General features: G+C 56.2%; 1 protein-coding gene across 1 annotated transcript in view; it reads left to right on the forward strand.

The window, feature by feature from the left end:
• LOC111145735 (trinucleotide repeat containing 18) overlaps nucleotides 1-19,487 on the forward strand; it is an 81,636-nt gene that overhangs the window by 7,236 nt on the left and 54,913 nt on the right. The window contains exons 2-4 of the mRNA XM_022500898.1: nucleotides 13,309-13,464; nucleotides 15,519-15,659; nucleotides 16,062-17,777. Of these exons, the coding sequence (XP_022356606.1) occupies nucleotides 13,309-13,464; nucleotides 15,519-15,659; nucleotides 16,062-17,777 (2,013 nt within the window). The remainder of the gene's footprint in view (nucleotides 1-13,308; nucleotides 13,465-15,518; nucleotides 15,660-16,061; nucleotides 17,778-19,487) is intronic.

A 19,487-nucleotide genomic window follows, 5' to 3' on the forward strand; every position in this document is an offset into this window, starting at 1 on the left:
TTATGGCTTTGGCCTTGTAAATATTGTCCACATTTGAGCCAGGCAGTATAGTGAAATTCACTTTTTTATTTCCTGGAGTTATTAATTGCCTTTAAACAATTTTTTCTGGAATATCTCAGAATCTCTTTCTTCCAGTCTCTTAGAGCACTTTTCATTTGGTCAGATCTGTGTGAGCTGCTGCTTTTCTTGGAGATTTCCTTCCTAGAGTTTTCCATCTTCCTGTTCCAGTGTGGTTTGGTTGATGCTTGGGCCTGTTGTGGAGCCATTGTCCTTTAGACTCCCTTTACCTTTTATGGCTTTGGCCTTGTAAATATTGTCCACATTTGAGCCAGGCAGTATAGTGAAATTCACTTTTTTATTTCCTGGAGTTATTAATTGCCTTTAAACAATTTTTTCTGGAATATCTCAGAATCTCTTTCTTCCAGTCTCTTAGAGCACTTTTCATTTGGTCAGATCTGTGTGAGCTGCTGCTTTTCTTGGAGATTTCCTTCCTAGAGTTTTCCATCTTCCTGTTCCAGTGTGGTTTGGTTGATGCTTGGGCCTGTTGTGGAGCCATTGTCCTTTAGACTCCCTTTACCTTTCTGCTGTGTTAGACCTCCTGTTTCCTGACTCCCTTGCCTGCCTTTTTCTCTGCCTTACTTCCTTGTTTTGGTAGAGCACACCTTTCAGTAGTTTTCTCTGAAAGAATCAATCTACGGAAGGCAAGTTTTTTGGAGACCTAGTATGCCTGAGAATGCCTTTAATTCTACCATCATACTTGACTGGCGTTTCGGAAATAATTTGCCCCTAATATTTTGAAGGAATTAAAGATTTTATTTATTTATTTGACACACAGAGAGAGAGAGAGAGAGATTACAAGTAGGCAGAGAGGCAGGCAGAGAGAGAGGGAGAAGCAGGCTCCCCGCTGAGCAGAGAGCCCGATGCGGGGCTCAATCCCAGGACCCTGAGATCATGACCTGAGCCAAAGGCAGAGGCTTTAACCCACTGAGCCACCCAGGCGCCCTTGCAACATCACCTTTTAAATTCCAGTGTTACTGGAGTGTGATGCTATTTTGATTCTTGACCTTCAAATGTGAACCTTTTTTTTTTTTTAAATTATTTTCTAAATGCTTAAAATCTTTTAGAATTACTGAAATTCGTGCTTCACCGCTTACTGGCCATGTGGTCTTGGACATGCTTTAGGGGTGTGTGTGTGTGTGTGTGTGTGTGTGTGTGTGTGTGTAAGAGGAATAGTGCCTACCTTTTCTATGAAGACTGAAAGGGCTTATACACATAAAGCCCAAAACATTGTTTGGCACAAAATAAGCCTGGTAGGTAGTTAACACTGTTACTCTTTTTTTTTTTTTTTTTTTTTTGAATGTTACTCTTCTTTTCATCACTGGTGTTCTGACATTGAGCATGGATGTGCCTTACTCTGGGTTCCTTTGCCATTTGCTCTCTTGGGTACTCCATAGGCCATACTGATCTGGAAACAGGTCCCTCAGAATGAATTCTTTTTTGTAATTTTTTGGTATTAACATTAATTCTGTCAGTATTTTGTAATTCCCTTCCCACCACATTTTTCTTTTCTTTTTTAATAATTTTCTTTTTTTTTTGTAATTAAAAAAATTAATTGGGGCACCTGGGTGGCTCAGTGGGTTAAAGCCTCTGCCTTCGGCTCAGGTCATGATCCTGGGATCCAGCCCCACATCGGGCTCTCTGCTCGGCAGGGAGCCTGCTTCCCCCTCCCTCTCTCTGCCTGCCTCTGCCTACTTGTGATCTCTGTCTGTCAAATAAATAAATAAAAATCTTAAAAAAAAATAAAAAAAGTTTATTTATTTCAGAGAGAGAAAGAGCATGTAAAAAGGGAGAATGAGAGGGAGAAGCAGACTCCCCGCTAAGCAGAGAGCCCAATGCGGGACTCGATCCTGGGACTCCAGGATCATGACCGGAGCTGAAGGCAGTTGCCCAACCAACTAGTCACCCAGGCACCATTTTTTTTTTTAAAGACTTTTATTTATTTGTTTTAGAGAGAGAGAAAACACCTGTGGGTGAGTGGGGGAGGGTTAGAGGGTGAGGGAGCGAGAGTGTTGAGCCAACTCCACGCCCAGCATGGAGTGTGATTTTGGTGGGGAGGGTTGATGTCACAACCCTGAGATCATGACCTGAGCCGAAATCAAGAGTCAGGTGCTCAACTGACTGAGCCACCCGGTGAGGGTGGTCTCCTTTCCATTCCTGTCTTGTTTTCTTTTCTCTCCATTGTAAACCGCATGGCTGTCCTTTCCATGAAGTTCTGGCATTTGGGAAAGGGTTTGTCATGACCGATCTGTGTTGTCCCGGCTTCTGGGATCCAGCCCACTCCCCTTCCCCTGGCCGGGGTGCCCGCATTCCTTAGTTCCTGCCATTTCCACTCAACAGGACTCCTAACTTTTGGCCCTGGGGTCCTAGAAGGCCTTAGACCTCGGTGAAAGGGAGGGGAAAAATCAGTGTGGAAGTGAGAAGGCCCGGAGCCCTGACTCCAGGCTGGGGTGGACGCATTTGCACATCACCATGGGGGCTGCGGCCTTGACCCCTCTGGGCTGCTTCGGGATTCCCTTTATTTCGACTTGAGTACCTACTTTGTGGGCTGGGCTTCTGGCTGGGGCCAGGCAAAGTCCCAGCCTGCCGGGGTCCCTGGAAGTGGGACTGGAGTTCAAGCCAGATCAGCCTTCTCTGGTGGCGGGAAGCTGGAGAATGCCTGCTGGGGTCTGACCTGGGTGCCAGGGGCAGAGAGAGAGAGAGAGAGAGAGAGAGAGAGAGAGAGTGTGTGTGTGTGTGTGTGTGTGTCCTGGGCAGAGTGTGTGTGTGTGTGTGTGTGTGTGTGTGTGTGTGTGTGTGTCCTGGGTGCCGGGGGCAGTGTGTGTGTGTGTGTGTGTGTGTGTGTGTCAGGGTTGGCTCCCAGCAGAATGGGGAGGGAGGCCTGGTAGGCGGTGACTCAGAAAGGGAGCTGGAGGAACAAAACCCAGTAGCTGGAGCTGGAGGGGAGGTAGCTGGGGAGGGGAGGTGGGGCGGGCCCAGCAGGACTCCTCCCCTCCTGGGAAGGCCCTGCTGGAGCTGGTTGATCTGGCCTGGTGGCTTCTGCCGCTCCCAGACCTCTGCTTGGTTGGGGGGAACCTCCACCGCTGCCTCTGTCACACTGATGGGAGCCCGGGGACAGTGGCAGTGGCCCAGCCACAGCATCAAGAGAATGTAGAGAAAGCTGTCTGCCCACCATCCCAGCCTGGAGCTTTGTCCGTCCGCCTTGCTTACCCACGTCCCAGCCCTGCAGTCACGGCCTCTTTCCTGTCCTTCCTTCATTTTACTTTAGAGGAAAGTAAGGCCCAGAGAGGTTGTGGTACCCCCTCGAGGCCACACAGCTGGGAAGCCAGGGAATCTAGAAGTGAGGCCTGAGCTCTCTGCTGGCAAGCCTGGGGTTGAGGAGAACTAGGTCCTGGGTAGGAATTTTTCTTTCTCTTTCCTTTTTCCTCTCCTGCCTCATTTTCATTTATGTACTTGGCTTCAGTTTGTGCGGATTTTTCTCAGTGTTCATAAAAATTACCCAGAGTGTGATATTTACTGTGTTAAGGTTCAGATTGGACGCTCTCCCCCTCCCCCCGACCTTTCTTCTGTGGATATTTGTTGTTGGGGTTTAAGATACACAGAGAAATGGGCACAGATCATAGATGTACGGCTGTTATATTTTTCCCACAGCCTCCCCCCCTTCCTCTGCCCACATAATTCTGGGTCATTTCCCCCTTCCCTGTCCCCAGATGACCCCATCGAACCCCCAGAGATTTGAGCTGTCTGTCCACACACTTCATGTGCGGTACGAGGAAGTGTGCAGTGTATGGTCTCGTGTGTGTCTTTTATAGTGAGACTTTTCCGTGGCCCTGGTCTGGGGGGGTTGTCTTGCTGGAGGTGTTCCTCCCGTGGCGATGTCACGGTGTGCTTATCCAGCTGTCGATGGACGTTTGGGTTGTTTTCGGATTTCAACTGTTCCTGGTGGTTAGCCTCTTAAATTTGGACCGGCTCTGCTCATTCCTGTGCCTCGCCTTTGGGTATATCCCCGTGGGGGCAGGTTTCCATGTTCTGCCAACTGTTCTCCAGAGTAGCTGGACTGTTTACGCCTGCTCCCCACGTGTATTAATGTTTAATATTGTCCCACATTCCTTAAGGACCTTAACGCCTCTTAATTCACATCTCCTCCCCGGTTTGAGAGGCTGAGTACCAGGGCACCAGGAGCACGAGACTCGCGATGTCGGGATCATGGGTTCGAGCCCCATGTTGGGTGTAAGGATTACTGAAAAATAATAAACTTAAAAAACCCCAGAGAGAGGCGCCTGGGTGGCTCAGCGGGTTAAAGCCTCTGCCTTCGGCTCAGGTCATGATCCCAGGGTCCTGGGATCGAGCCCCATATCAGGCTCTCTGCTCAGCAGGGAGCCTGCTTCCCTTCCTCTCTCTGCCTGCCTCTCTGCCTGCCTCTCTGCCTGCCTGTGATCTCTGTCTGTTAAATAAATAAATAAAATCTTTAAAAAAAAAAAACCCCAGAGAGGCTGAGTAGTCATTTTCCTGGCCATTTGGATGAATTTGCCACCTTCCCGGTGCCCATTTCTATGTTCTGTTGTCTTTCTCTTACTGATTTGTGGGGATTCTTTATATATTCTGGACACAAACCCTCCCCTGGTGACATGATGCACAGATCTATTTCCACAGGGTGGCTCGCCTTTTCCTTTTCTTAATGGTGTCCTGGGATGAATAGACACTTCTCATTTTTTAAAAGTTTCTCTCTTTAGATAATAAGACCAGAGCAAGCGGGCTGAGGGGCAGAGGGAAAGAGAGAGAATCTCAAGCAGGCTCTCCGTTGAATGCTGAGCCCAGCGCAGGGCCGGATCCTACGACCCTGAGACCATGAACCTGAACCCAACTCCGAGTCAGACGCTTAACTTCGGAGCCGCGCAAGCACCCCTGGACATTTCTTGTTCTAGTGCAGTTCCGTATAGCAATCTCAGCCTTTTGGTTTGTGTTTTCTTATGGTTTGTAAGAAACCTTTGTTTGCCCTCCAAATCTGAAGGTATTTTCCAGTGTGGCTCTTCTGGAGGCTTTCCTGTTTTTGCCTTTTGGGTGGAGACCCACAGTCCACCTAGAATTGGTGTTGACGTGCCGTGTGAATGAAGTTAGGGGCTCTATCCTGGCTTTTCCCCGCACAGATGTCCAGGTTGACCAGCCGCCTGTATCGACGGCACCATCTTTCTTCTGTTTGTGTACTTGTGGGGCTGTTCGTGGACTGGCCTGTCTCAGATCTGCTCGGGTACCCCTGTGCCGATGGCACTCAGGCCTCCCTCTCGTGGGTGTTATACTTTTGGGGTGTTTGATAGCAAAGACCTCCCACGTTGTTCTTCATCCTTAAGTCAAGGTTGCCTTGGTTCTTTTTGACCCTTTCTGTGTGTGTGTTGTTTGTTTGTTTTAAGATTTTATTTATTTGAGGGAGAACAAGAAAGCACAAGCAGGAGGGGCAGAGGGAGCAGCAGAGGGAGAGGAGACGCAGACTCCCTGCTGAGCAGGGAGCCTGAGGTGGAACTCGACCCCAGGACCCTGGCACCTGCCCCTCCACTTTCTGTCTCTATGAACTTGGCCACTCCAGGGACTTCATAGAAGAGGCCTCCGACTTTTGTCTTGGTGTTCGTCGTGCTGTGTCTGGCTTATTTCCACTTAGCGTAACATCCTCAAGATTCATCCATGTTGGAGCACGTGGCAGAGCTCCCTTTCTTTTTAAGGCTGAATCATGTCCGGTTGCATGGATGGGGCACATTCTGTTTATCCAGCGGATCCCTGGGTGGCTCCCACTTTTTGGCTCTTGTGAATAATGCTCCAGGGAATGTGGGTGTGCACAGACCACTCCCAGATTCTGCTTTCCATTTGTGTGTAACGTTTGGGGATTGCGCACGCGGGTGCGCGTGCGCATGCGCGCGCGCACACACACACAGAGCTGTCGGGATTTGGATTGGAGTGCACTGAAACTCTCCATCAATTTGGCCACAGTGAGCATCCTAGTAAGTTCATCTGCTGGTTTCCTTGGGAGGGACCCCCAAAAGTGGGTCTCTGCCTTTTTCCAGTCTTGAAGAGTTGTGCTGATTTGCTTTCCAAAAGCCGGGGATAGGTTGGCCCTCTGCTTACCCGTTCCCTGGCTGCTTCCCGCCTCGCCCCCTCCTTCCCCACAGCCAAACCCCACATGTGCTCATTTGATACATGAAAATGACATCATCCCGTTTTAATACTTCTTTGTAATCCTAACGACAAATTTTCACCGGATTCAGCCATTTACTGTCGTTGGTGATTTGCTTAGGATTCTTACTGAATGATAAGACTCTTTATACAGCGAGGGTGGCAACCCACCCTCTGGCTCAGATATTACAGAAGTCCCAGGTCTCGGGATCAGTGGGAGTCTGAAGGTCATTTTATCCGGAGGGTCCTCACACTATTTTCAGCTGCTGTCATAGAAACGCCTGAGTCACATGTCCGTGCTCTGGGCTGGAATGAGCTCTTTTCTGGGCGATCACCCTGATTTGATCTTGCTGATGAGATGCTCTGATAGCCTTTGGTGAGACCGTCAAGGATGCAGGCTCTTTTTCCGAGGCCAGAACCTTTTAAACAGAAAGGGACAGTGTGTATGTTTCTGTTGTGGTTCAGGGGAGGGGCCATGGGGAGGGAAAATAGGAAAATAGGGTCCGGCGTCCGGGTAGTGTGGCCGAGTGCAAGAGTGTAGATTTTGGAATTAGAGCCTCAGTTCTTCATCTGCGAAAGGGTTCAGAACTCCCCCGCACCTGCCCCCTCAGCAGGGTTGGGGGGGTGGGGGGGGCTGGGGAGACAGAATGAAGCAAAGCCCTGAAGCCTTTTAGCAAGCCTTATGCTGGCTGAAAGCATCCCCGCTTCTCCTTCCCTCAGCCCAGCTGATCCTGACCTTGTCCATCCCTCCCATCCGTAAATCCGAATTGAGCAGCTACTGTGTGTGCAGTGTAGGGCGCACTTGGGGTGGAGTGAAGCCACATTTTAACGCAGGGGCCTGCAAACTGGCCAGATTAGGTCCATCTCCTGTTTGCTTTTTGTTCCCCTTAAAGCTTTTATTTATTTAGGGTGCTGGTAGGGGGAGGGGCAGAGGGAACCAGAGAATCTCAAGCCGACTCCATGCTGAGGCAGAACCCTATGGGGGTTCAAGCTCACAGACCCTGACGTCATGACCTGAGCTGAAATCAAGGAGTTAGCCGCTCAGCAGACTGAGCCACCCAGGCGCTCCACCTCCTGTCTTTGTAAATAAAGTTTTATTGGAACAAAGCCCAATAGTTGAAGTGGTGTCCGAGGCTGCTTTCCCTGCAGCAGGCAGAATAGGCCCACCGTGTGTGAATGATTTATTATCTGGCCCTGGCAAGAAAAAGCTTGCCAACTCCTGCGCCAGTGGGTGGAGGGGAACAGTAAACAAGGAGCTACAATAAAGGAGGGACTAATGTGTGTTTGGTATGATCGGTGGTGATAAGCACTATGGAGAAAAATAATTCAGGAAAGGGTGTGGGGGTGGGGTGGGTCACAGTCTAAAATAGAGTGGTTAGCAAAATAAATAAAACAGCAGGGTTAGGGAAGGCTGAATTCATCAAGTGTGACTTGAGATGTTAGAGAGGGGAGTGATATATATATACAGATGGGAGTTTACAGATGATCTGCCATATCTGCAGGGAGGAATGGATTCCAGGCTGAGGTGCAAAGGCCCTGGGGTGCAGCCGGTGCGGCTGTGCCATTCCATGTTCCAGCCCAGCCCATTTACAGTGATAAAGTCCTTCAGTATTTACTAAACCTTTGTACCCACCCTGATCGAGTACCCCTCCCTGCTCCCACCTGTGAGGACTTCAGGTGCCCATTTTATATAGTCAGCTTCTAGAGGGGTTCTCAGTGACTCCCATTGGTTACAGTGGTGGGAGGCCCCCAGCCAGCTGAGGTGGCCTCACTGTTACTCTGGGGGGGTCTACTAGCAGATGGGAAGGGCAGAGCCCCTTTACATAATACATCTGGGTGGACTTCATTCCCCAGCCCCTAGCACACAGTAGCACTACATAAGCGTTGAGGGAGGGAGGGATGGATGGACGGATGGACCAGATGGATGGACACACGGAAGGATGGACCTCGTCTGGATTCGAGTTCTGCCTTCTGGTGATCTTGGCCAGCCTCAGTGGCAGCAAAACCCTGACACTCTTCCTGTTTTCCAGGTATCAGTGAGGGAGTGGTGATGGCAGAAAGCAGGCTGGCCAGCACCCCCCAACGCTTGGCTCCCTCCTGTTCCTGAGGTCCTTGTCCATGGCCAGCAGTATGTGGGGTGGAAGGGGCAGAGATGTTGGTGGGTCTCAGCTTGGGGAGGACAGGAAGGGGCACAGACAGGGGGCTAAGGTCCCCTTGCCCAGCTCCCTGCTGCTCATGCTCCCAGAGGGACCCTGAACCCTTCCCCCAGGCAGTGGAGGGGGCCCACTGTATGTAGCTGGGCCTCCGTGCCTCCTTTCTTGCCCTCTGCCCCCCAAGGGCGTCCTTGCCCTCTCCCTGGGGCACTGGGGACCAGAGAGGGAGAAGACCATTTTCTTTTCCTTTTTTTTTTTTTTTTTAAAGATTTTATTTATTTATTTGACAGATCACAAGTAGGCAGAGAGGCAGGCAGAGAGAGAGGAGGAAGCAGGCTCCCCGCTGAGCAGAGAGCCCGATGCGGGGCTCCATCCCAGGACCCTGGGATCATGACCTGAGCCAAAGGCAGAAGCTTTAACCCACTGAGCCACCCAGGCGCCCCGAGAAGACCATTTTCTAAGCGCCTCCCATGGGGGCTTCCCTCCCTTTCCTTCTCTCAGGGCCCAAGTAGCAGTGGCTGGCTTGAGCTAAGGGCCTGCCACGGTGGGATTCCCAAGCTGAGGGCTTGGAGTAGCGTTGCCTAAACAACGTGGTCCCCCATGCACCAACCCCTGAGCCTCAGTTTCTCAGTCTGTAAAATGAGGGTGAGAAGGTTCTTGTGCCCCCAGGGCTGTGGGAGGTTGAGCCAGGATGGGTGACTGCTTTGGGCATTGGGGCACCCTGGGCAGGGAGGCTGGTCTACGGGTCTAGCCTGGCCCAGTGGGGGACACTACACTGCTGGCTCAGACCTCGAGAGCAGAGCTTACCTGTGGCTGCTTGTTCAGTTCAAGGTGAAATTCAGATCATGCACAATGAGCCATTTGAAAGTGTGTGATGCAGTCGTAGTCAGTGCATTTGTAATGGGCAGTCACCAGCTCTCTGGTTTCTAAATTAAAAATTGATTTTAGGGGGTGCCTGGGTGGCTCAGTGGGTTAAGCTTCTGTCTTTGGCTCAGGTCATGGTCTCAGGGTCCTGGGATCGAGCCCCACATCGGGCTCTCTGCTCAGCGGGGAGCCTGCTCCCCCCCCCCCGCCTGCCTCTCTGCCTACTTGTGATCTCTGTCAAATAAAATCTTTATTTTTTTTTAATTTTATTTTTTTTTTTATTTGTCAGAGAGAGAGAGAGAGCAAGCACAGGCAGACAGAGTGGCAGGCAGAGGCAGAGGGAGAAGCAGGCTCCCTGCTGAGCAAGGAGCCTGATGCGGGACTCGATCCCAGGACGCTGGGATCATGACCCGAGCTGAAGGCAGCTGCTTAACCAACTGAGCCACCCAGGCGTCCCTCAAATAAAATCTTTAAAAAAAAATTGATTTTAGGGGTGCCTGGGTGATTCACTCTGAAGTGTCCCGACTCTTGGCTTTCCTCGCAGGTCGTGGTCCTCGCTGTTGATGGATCAAGCCGCATGTGGGGTTCTGTGCTCAGTGCAGAGTTGGCTTCCAATTCTCTCTCCCTCTCCCACCTGTGTGTTCTCTCCCTCGAATAAATGAATAAATAAATAGAAAGTAAAACTTAAAAAAAATAATAAAAGTAAACTTGGATTTTAAGGAGGGGCAGGTGGAATTTGGGTAGAGGAAGCCGTCCTACTCAGACCCTGACCTTGAGCATTTGCTCTACTTCTCTGAGCCCCAGGGTTTGTCCCGATACAGAGTGAAAACGTTGGGCCAGCATTGCCGGACACCTCACAGAAGCATTCCACAAATCACCTTTTACTCTGTGATCCACCTTGCACAGCTTGGAGATGTTCAGAAGCCTGCCCAGAGTCCCAGAGCAAATGGGCAGTGGAGCCAGGGTCGGACTTCCTGTCATCCCTGCGGACCCCTCTGTCACCTCCCTTCCCAGGGTTGTCAGAGGCCCCATCCCCGTCCCCACTCCCGTTTCCGGCAAAGAGGAGCCTTCACGGACCGTGGCTAAATGAAGTCTAAATTAATTAAAATTTAATAAAATTAAAGATGTGTTTCCTCGCCAGCCACACGTCCGTGCTCTGCAGCCACAAGTACCGGCGGCTCCTGTAGGGTCCGCACAGAGAGGCAGCATGCGTCCGACACGGTTGGCTATGGGCCCGGTTGCCTGGTGTGTTCTGAATGGCAAGCTGGGCACTTGCGGGAACCCTCTGACGGTTACTCTGGTGGGCTCCGGGGTCCAGCTCTGCTCCTGGCCGGGGGCGCTATGACTTGAGACGGTTGGTTGTCCTCAGTCCCCTGAGAAGATTCCAGAAACGACCCGTGGGGCAGTGAAGTGGTTTAGGCACATGTGATGCCAGGTTCCTGTCCCTGTTGGTAGGGTGTTGGCTGTTACTCTTCTGGAGGATGATCAAAGATAATTGTGTGTTGTGGGTGGCTGGCATTAGTTTCCCCGGACGCCCGGAGCAGGTGGCACGTCTGGCCACCAGGGGGCAGCCTGGGATCAGGGTGGGGGCCGGCCTGGCGCTCAGCCCAGGGTGGGAGTGAGTGAGACTGGAGGATTTCCAGCCAAGTCTAGGGAGAGTCCAGTGGGTCCCCAGGGGTGGGTGTGAGGAGCAGCAGGGGTGCATAGCTAGATTTTGAGGAGAGCACCAGGTTTGCTGGGGTGGGGGGCGGGGCCTCACCAAGCCTCCTGGAGATGCAGCCAGATGGCCTGTGATGGCACATGGTGTCCTCGGGGGTCAGAGGGTGTACCTACCCTCTCTCCTAATCCTGACGTGTCTACTGCTTTTGCCCCGAGGGCATTAGAAACAGTGTTCCCATCGTCTGTCCAAAAAGTGACACCTGCTACATGCCGGTCAGGTCCCGGGCACTGGATGTGGCAGGGAGGGAAGGATGATGGAGGGATCTATGTTGTAACCAGGTGTCACCGGTGGAGGCTTGGATGCGGTGGCCAGGAGGGCCCCTGGGAGAGGTCTTCAGGGCGACCCAGGGGCTGGTTTGATGTGGGGCTGGCGTGTCCATTGGACATGGTTGTGAACCTGTGGTCTGGGAGGGGTGTGCACTGGCCCGTGGTTTTTCCAGGGCACCGGCATCCTGGCTGGACCCAGGGAAGGGAGTTGGGGCACCGTTGAGCCCCTGTGGCAGGCGGGAGCCGTTGGTGGCATCCGGGCACCAACGCCCCACCAGGCCTTGGGAGCCGCTGGGCGGGTTTCACAAGCCTGGGCAGGGGCAGGCCTGGGCCACCCGGCTTCCGCGCGGCCCAAGGCAGGAAGAGTTGGTGGCTGATGTAAGCCCTTGCGCAAACCTCTGGCTGCCGGCTTCCGGAGCCTTCTACCCGCCTGCCTGCCTGCCAAGGAGGAAGCCTGGGGTCTAGCGGGGCCCAGAGGCCCTGCTGCCCGGGCTGGGGCCACATGGGTGTACTGATCGGCCACCATGGCCCTCGGTCCCGAAGGCTTGGCTCTGGAGTCCGGTGAGGGGGCTGGGTGAGGCTGGGCTGGAGCATGGGGGGCTCCCCAGACGCGGGGTGCTGGATGGCACATGTGGCCAGAAGGTGTCCTCCTGCCTGCTGCTGTCTCCACTCTGGAGGACCAAGGCAGAAGCCCTGCCCCTGCAGCCTTGGTTTCCCCGCCTGCCCCCCAAAGGGAGTGGGATGGACGTTCTGGCATCCTGTGCCCCCGGGAGGCAGCGAGTGAGCACCTGTTGTATACAGACCCTGCGTACGGGGCTGCGGGAGACCCAGAGGTGGGACAGGGCTTTGGGAACCCCCTGTGGCCTGGGGCCCCCCCCCTGGAATCACTTCCCTGGGTCATTGCAGACGGTACCTGCTTCCGGGGTTGCAGAGAATAGCTCCTGCTGGATGCTTTGTGACCCTCCCGCTCAGCTCTGTGTACAGGCCTCTGCCCCTCCTCCTGGGGGCGTTGGGGGAGGGTTCGGGATCCCTGCAGACTGTGTGCTGCCGCTGCGTTGTTACTCTTGTTTAGGTCACGCTTCCCTCTTAAGGGAGGCGTTAGTGTTCCCATTTTGCCGATGAGCGAACTAAGGTCAGGGGAGGGCAGTCCCTTGCCCAAGTGTCCTAGGCTCCCTCTGGCCGGTGACCTGGAGGCCTGCTGGGATCTTCTCCTGAGCGGTGGGGTGTATGGATCCTGAGGGCCAGTGCTCCTCGGGGCCACAGTGAGGGGCGTCCCTCCTGGCATGGGCCTGGCCAAGTGGGGCGTGGCAGGGCCCGGTGCTTTCCACCCAGCCCCCCCCCCCCCCCGTGCCTTATTCCCCAAGCGGCAACTGGCCACCGCATGCCCCATCTGAGGGACGTTGGGTGGGAGGCCTGGGGCTCTCCTTCCTGTGCTGTTTCTCTCGCTGACTCCCTGTAGTCCTGGGATGTTTGCTGGGTGTGTGTCCCCAGCGGCGGGTCCCTGGCTGTGGGACCAGGCACTCTCCACCCCCCCCTCCAAACCCTAGTATCAGCTTCCTCATGCCTTAAATGGGTGCACAGTTCCTCCCTCACCAGGCTGGCTCAGAGCTCCACAGGGTCCTCACCGGGGAGGTAGGGGGAGGGATCCTCCTGAACTGGGAGCTCAGAGCATGAGGGGGGTGTATGTCATGTAGACCCTGAGCCCCCCACCCCCACCCCCACCCATTCACGCTGTTGCCTCAGGAGGTCCCTGCCCCCAGCCGTGCCTCAGCGTTCATGGGCAGGTTGGAGGGACTGTCCCCTCCTGCTGAGCACTGGGTGTCTTGGAGGCGAGGGCCTTCTGTGGTGGTGGGCTTCTTTCTGGCCTGTTCCTCTGGGGCTGTGTGTGCAGGTTTTTCAAGTACTGGGTATGGTTGAGAGGACAGGCCTGTCCTGAGCCCAAGGGTCTGGGGCAGGCCAGGAAGGTTTCTTTGGTGTTCCTGACAGTGTCAGCTCTGAGAAGTGGGGGAGACATGGGGAACTCGGGGTGTTGGGCCGGGCAGTGGGGGCGTGGTGGGTGCCTGACAGCCCCCCCTTCTCTCTGCAGGCGAGGCCTTCTTGGGCAGCTTTGTGGCCAGCGGGATGGGGCCCTCAGCCTCGTCCCATGGGAGCCCCGTGCCCCTGCCCTCTGACCTCTCCTTCCGCTCCCCTACCCCCAGCAACCTGCCTATGGTACAGCTGTGGGCTGCTCATGCCCATGAAGGTAAGGAGTGTGCCAGGTGGGCGGGGCTGAGGGCTGCTGTCCCTTCCACCTCCGGTCATCTCTCCTGCGGTGGCTGGGGGTGGGGGGCGAGCCCTGGTCATTCAGCCTCCCTGCTGGTTTTCAAACGCTCAGTGCTTCCTCTGGTCCCTGCCACAGGGCCTTTGCACAAGCCAGTTCCTCTGCTACAGCCCCTAACTCACCCACTGTTCATCCTGTAGGACTCAGTGGACCCCCCTCCCCTGGTGTACCTCTCAACTTGTGAAGACAGATATTTTCTTACCAGAGTGAGCTCTGAGGGCAGGGCCTAGTTTGTTCTGCTCACCATTGACTCCCTGGGGGCCCTCGATAATCACTGTTGGAGCAGTGGGACCAGGGCCAGAGGGCTCTCCTGTGGCAGTTCCTCAGTGGCACTCCAAACTGTGGGCATCTGGGAGCTCTGCAAATCCTGGACCCCCCTGGGGCCACACTTCCCTCTGTCAGTGAAGAGATGGGCCTGGGGGACTGTGAGCTCCTTCCCCGCCTCTGATGGACTTTGGATGCTGGGTCCTAGGAGCACCTGCTGCAGGCTGAGGGCTTTCCTGGGCTTTTCACGGCTCACCGTCTGCCCACGTCCTCTGCCAGGGTCTCAGCAAGGCCCTATCATCATCTGTACCCATCGTGGGGTGGGGGTGGTCCTGCCTCTCCAGGCCTGGGATGGTGGGCAGTCCTTTGGGACTGGGGTCCCATTTGAGCCTCCCACTTCAGCCAGCCAGGGCAGGGCCGGGGGTGTGTGGGGGGACCTGGAGAACAGAGAGGCTGCCTGGTGTCTCCGTGCTGCCAGTTTGTGCCACTGCCCTTCCTGACTCCTTTTTCTCCCGTGTTGCAAACACTAGTCACGTAGAAATGGTTACAGACCTGTGCACGCACTGCACAGCTGAACTCACCGTATCCCTCACCCCCGACCAGCTGTGAGAGAGGGACTGCTAGGTCTCTTTCCCAGATGAGAAGGCGTGGGGATCCCATGTGGTGTTTCATTGGCGGAAAAGAGATCATGAGCATCAGGTGGTCTTGATTATTCGGTGATTGTTGTTAACGCGCCATTATCAAGGAACGCCATTATCAAGGGCACTGTGGGAGGAGTGTGGGTCCCCTGCGGCCAGGGTCAGGCCTTGGATCTCTGGTCTTAGAGGGGGCAGCTGGGAGCACGTGCTACCAGCGTCTCAAGATCTCTGATAGGCCTGTGGTCCAGGAGGACCCCCCAGCCCAGGCAGACCCTCAGGACCCTCCCCCAGTGCCCAGTGCCCTCCAGCCCACCAGTCTGCCTGACTTTCTGGGCCCTGCTGAACGGCTCTTGGGCCTTCGTTCTCCGTGGGCCCTTGGAGGAGTCTCCTTTCTCTGTGGCTACCCTCCTGTCTTCTCTGTCCCATGGAGCCCTGATTCTGGGCAGCCCTGGTGGGAGGAGACTGGGAGGATTCTCCCCAGGAGACATTGACCCAACAGCTGCAGATGCTGTGTGGGCTGACAATTCAGATCAGGTGAGTGACCTGCTCGGGGTCACACAGCAGAGAACGGACTGATTAAACCAGTAAACCGCTCCACCGGTCTGTGCTAGGCCGAGGTGAATAGTCCCAATGATTCCCATTAAATGTCAGGCTCCTCTATACTGGGTGACTTTAGCCAGGGGTCTTCTCTGAGCCTCTGTTTTCTCATCTATAAAGTGAGGATCCTACCTGCTTCACAGAATTTCGTTGAAGTTTCCGTGAGAATAACAAAGGCAGAGCCGTTGGCAGTGTTGGGCCTGTGGTTAGGGTTGTCATCATCCCAGTTCCCTACCTGGTTGGATCCATTTGATTCCTCTTCTTGGGGGTTTTGAGAGCCCGAGCCCCTTGGGCTGCCTGGCCTGGAGGGAGGCCTGAAGTGCCACAGTCTTGGGGGGAGCTAGCCGTAAATCTCAGGACCCCGTGAATAAACCAGGCTAAAATATTTTATTTTCAAGAAAAAGAGAGGGATGGAAGGAAGTTCCTCGTGGGAGTGCATGTGGTGGGACAGTTCAGTTTTTCTCTTCTCTTTTCCAGGCTTCTCCCATCTGCCCAGCGGGCTGTACCCATCCTACCTCCACCTGAACCACCTGGAGCCCCCCAGCAGCGGGAGCCCCCTCCTCAGCCAGCTGGGCCAGCCCAGCATCTTCGATACCCAGAAAGGTATGATGAGGGGGGCAGGAGAAGGGAGACTGGGCTTGGGGGCTAACTTCTGAGGGGCTTGTCTGGGGCCCCCACCACTACCCAGTATTGTTCTCTGAGACCCCTGTTCCTAAGCTCCCCCCCCTCCCCGCAGCCTTCTGGTGCCTTCTGGTTGTGCTGTGCTCGCCCAGTCCTCTTAGGCCCTTAAAACAGTCCTGTCCTGCGCCCCCTTTACAGGTGAGACTGAGGCTCGGGAAGGTCAGCAGCCAAGGCGAGATTGGGAACTCAGTACCCTTCATTTCCAGAGTCTCCCCTCCCAAAGGCTGCGCCGAGCACCAACCTCCTCCTTAACCTGGGGGTTACAGAGGGCCCCGCAGGGACCCCGCTTCTGGCTGGCTCGAGGGAGGACACTCTCACGCCCACACCCTCTCTCCCCCACAGACGGCTTCTACCTGCCCGCCCCGGGGGCTCCGGGTGCCCTGCACTCTCACGCGCCCTCCTCCAGGACCCCGGGCGGCCACTCCTCCAGCGCCCCGGCCAAAGGCTCTTCGCGGGAAGGTCCAGCCAAGGAGCGGGCGGGCCGCGGCGGGGAGCCGCCCCCGCTGTTCGGCAAGAAGGACCCGAGGGCCCGCGAGGAGGCTGCGGGGCCGCGCGGCGTGGTGGACCTGACCCAGGAGGCGCGGGCGGAGGGGCGCCAGGACCGCGGGCCCCCGCGCCACGCTGAGCGCCTGTCGCCCTTCCTGGCCGAACTGGGGCCGCCGCGCGGGCCGGGCGCCGCCGCCGAGTGCAAGGGCAAGAACCCGCCCCCGCCGCCGCCCCCGCCCCCGGCGCTGAGCCTCTGCAACGGCGCGGGCGACACAGGGCTCCCCGCGCTGGTGGCCAAGGAGGCGGCGCGCCAGGACGAGAGCGCGCGGCTGCGGCGCGCAGAGACCCTGCTGCCCGGGCCGTGCCCTTGCCCCTCGCCGCTCCCGCCGCCACCCAAGGGCCCGCCCGCGCCCCCCACCGCCCCGGCGGGGGCCTTCGCCGCGCCACAGCCCGCGTCCGCCGGCGTCTACACCATCTTCCCCGCGGCGGCGGCGGCGGCGGCGCGCGAGCCGGGCCGCGAGCACCGCGTGGTGGCGCCCACCTTCGTGCCTTCCGTGGAGGCCTTCGACGAGCGCCCGGGGCCCATCCAGATCGCGTCGCAGGCGCGCGACGCCCGGGCCCGGGAGCGCGAGGTGGGCAGGCCCGGCGTCCTGCAGGCGCCGCCCGGGTCCCCGCGGCCGCCCCCAGAGCGGCCTGAGGCGCTCCGCGAGAAGAACTCGGTCATCCGCTCGCTCAAGCGGCCGCCGCCCGCCGAGGCCCCGCCGGCGCGGGCCGCGCGCGCCTCCCCGGATGCCCGGGCCTACCTCCCCGCCAAGGAGCTGCTCAAGCCCGAGGCCGAGCCGCGGGCCTGCGAGCGCGCCCCCCGCGGCCCCGCCGCCGCCCCCCAGCAGGCCTCCAAGCTGTTCGGCCTGGAGCCCGCGCGGCCACCACCGCCGCCCGCCGGCCCTGAGCCCAAGTGGAAGCCTTTCGAGCTGGGCAACTTCGCCACCACGCAGATGGCTGTGCTGGCCGCGCAGCACCACCACGCCAGCCGCGCCGAGGAGGAGGCGGCCGCCTCCAAGAAGGCCTACCTGGACCCCGGGGGCGCTCTGCCCCGCGCCGCGGCCGCCTGCGCCAGACCCGGCGCCGACGTGCATGCCGCGGCCCACGGGCCAGGGGAGGCCTCCGCCATGCAGAGCCTCATCAAGTACAGCGGCAGCTTCACCCGCGAGGCCGTGGCCGTGCGCCCTGGCGGCTGCGGCAAGAAGAGCCCTTTCGGAGGCCTGGGCACTATGAAACCCGAGCCTGCGCCCACCACCGCGGGCGCCCCGCGCACCCAGGCCCGCCTGCCACACCCTGGCGGCCCTGCGGCCGGTGGAAGCCGGCAGTTGAAGCGGGACCCGGAGAGGCCCGAGAGCGCCAAGGCTTTCGGGCGTGAGGGCTCTGGGGCCCAGGGAGAGGCAGAGGTGCGACACCCGCCCGTGGGCATTGCGGTGGCCGTAGCCCGGCAGAAGGACAGTGGCGGCAGTGGCCGGCTGGGGCCTGGGCTGGCAGACCAGGAGCGCTCCCTGTCGCTGAGCAACGTCAAAGGTGGGTCTCCGGTCCCACCTTTCACCATCTCCATTTTTTCACCCTCGCCTTCCAAATCCTGTCCACCTTTGCTTCTCATCTACCTGTCTCAGGCTCGTTTTGGCCTCTTCTCCCCACTCTCCTACCGTTTGTCCTTTATTCACTTGTGGGCTGCGGCTGCTATTTTGAAATTGACTGCTTTTTCCATTATGCACGTAGAAAAATGTGTAAAACGGAAAGGAGGAATGACAGAAATTACTCTATTTTCCCAACACCCTGAACACTTTCCGATCATTCCCTGTTGCACCTGCAGGGTTCCTAGACTACCCCCAATGCCTCTCCCTGCATTCTTCATGCTTACCATGTAGCTTTTCTCCTCTCCCTGTTGGGAAATCATTATAAAAATTTTTCACGACCTTCACTGTCCTGTCTAGAGCACACACCATAGTTCAGCTAACCATTCCTCTCGTGGGCTTTCCCCCCCCCTTCTCTGATGTTTTTGTGCTTGTAATGCTGTATGGAATATTTCTGTGCGTTTCACCTTCTTGGTATTTTGAGTCATTTTCTAAGAATAGGTTCCTAGGAGCAGGCTGGTTTTAAGTCTTCAGTCCTTAGTTCTTGAGGGAGTAACTGCCTTACCTAGTTCGTTGTTCCCCAGACCTAGTGTGGGATCTGGTGCATAGTAGGTGTTTGATAAGTGAGTGAATGAGTGACCGAGGGTGATGGATAGAAACTGGGTCCCTGTGTTCTCATGGGTTTTGACGTTTAGTACCTCCGTGCCTAAAAAAAAAAAAGGCTGTTGCTAATTTCGGTGGGCAAGAGTGGTGCGTTTCTTTTAAGTATTGGTGAAGCTGAGTCTTTTTCTAGGATTTGGTCCGATGTGTTTCTTTTTGTCCCTTGCATATGCGCTGTTGGAATGGGGTTTTGGAGGGTTGATGTTTGTGGCATTTTTTTTTGGAACTGTGGACTTGATCTGCCCATTGTGGAGCCGAGAACGCTTCCTACAGGTTGGGTGGGTGCTAGGCTGTAGCCCCGACCTGGATGGTGTCTAGTGTGTTGTGGTGTGGGGTTTGAGATTATTTCCCACTGTCCTTGCTCTTGTGACTTCTCAATAGCTGGCCTGGATTTCTTCCCCGTGCCTCTGTTCCCAGTGTCTGGCCAGCTTCCCTTACTCAGCTGGTACCCAGCTTAGACCTTACCCATGTCCTGGGCCCCTGTCTCTGGCACCCACGTGGCCCCCTTTCCTATACCTCCCAGACTTTACTCCTGGAGGCTGTGTAGGCATCTGGAGTGAATGTCTTCTGGGACCCACTCCCTTTCTTGGTCTGGCCCACCTGTGCTAAATTCTGGACTTTGGCCTCGGTCCATGGCGCGTAGCCACCGTCCTGTCCCTGCTGTCTTAGCCCTGCTCTCCCAGGTGCGCCCAGGAAGGCACAGGGCTGCCCTGGGACTCCTGCTGGCCCTCGCCCCAGCCATTTGCATGCACAGGGTAGCTGCCGGGGATCTTCATCCAGCCTAGAGTGAGAGACACTCCCTGGATGTTTGTGGGATGACTGCGCCCATGGTTCTTTCTGGAGCCTGAGTGAAGGAAGCCTGTTCCCTGACCCAAGGGGCTGGCCCCAGGCACTGCCTCATTCTGGGATTGAAGGAGTGGATGGCAGCACAGAGGTGGCTGGCTTCGTGAGGGATGAGCCCTTCTGCTAGGACAGAGGTTTGCATCCGGGGAACCTT

The sequence above is a fragment of the Enhydra lutris genome, unplaced genomic scaffold (assembly GCF_002288905.1).
Source record: "Enhydra lutris kenyoni isolate GAN:26980312 unplaced genomic scaffold, ASM228890v2 scaffoldscaffold13, whole genome shotgun sequence".
NCBI classification, from domain to species: domain Eukaryota; kingdom Metazoa; phylum Chordata; class Mammalia; order Carnivora; family Mustelidae; genus Enhydra; species Enhydra lutris.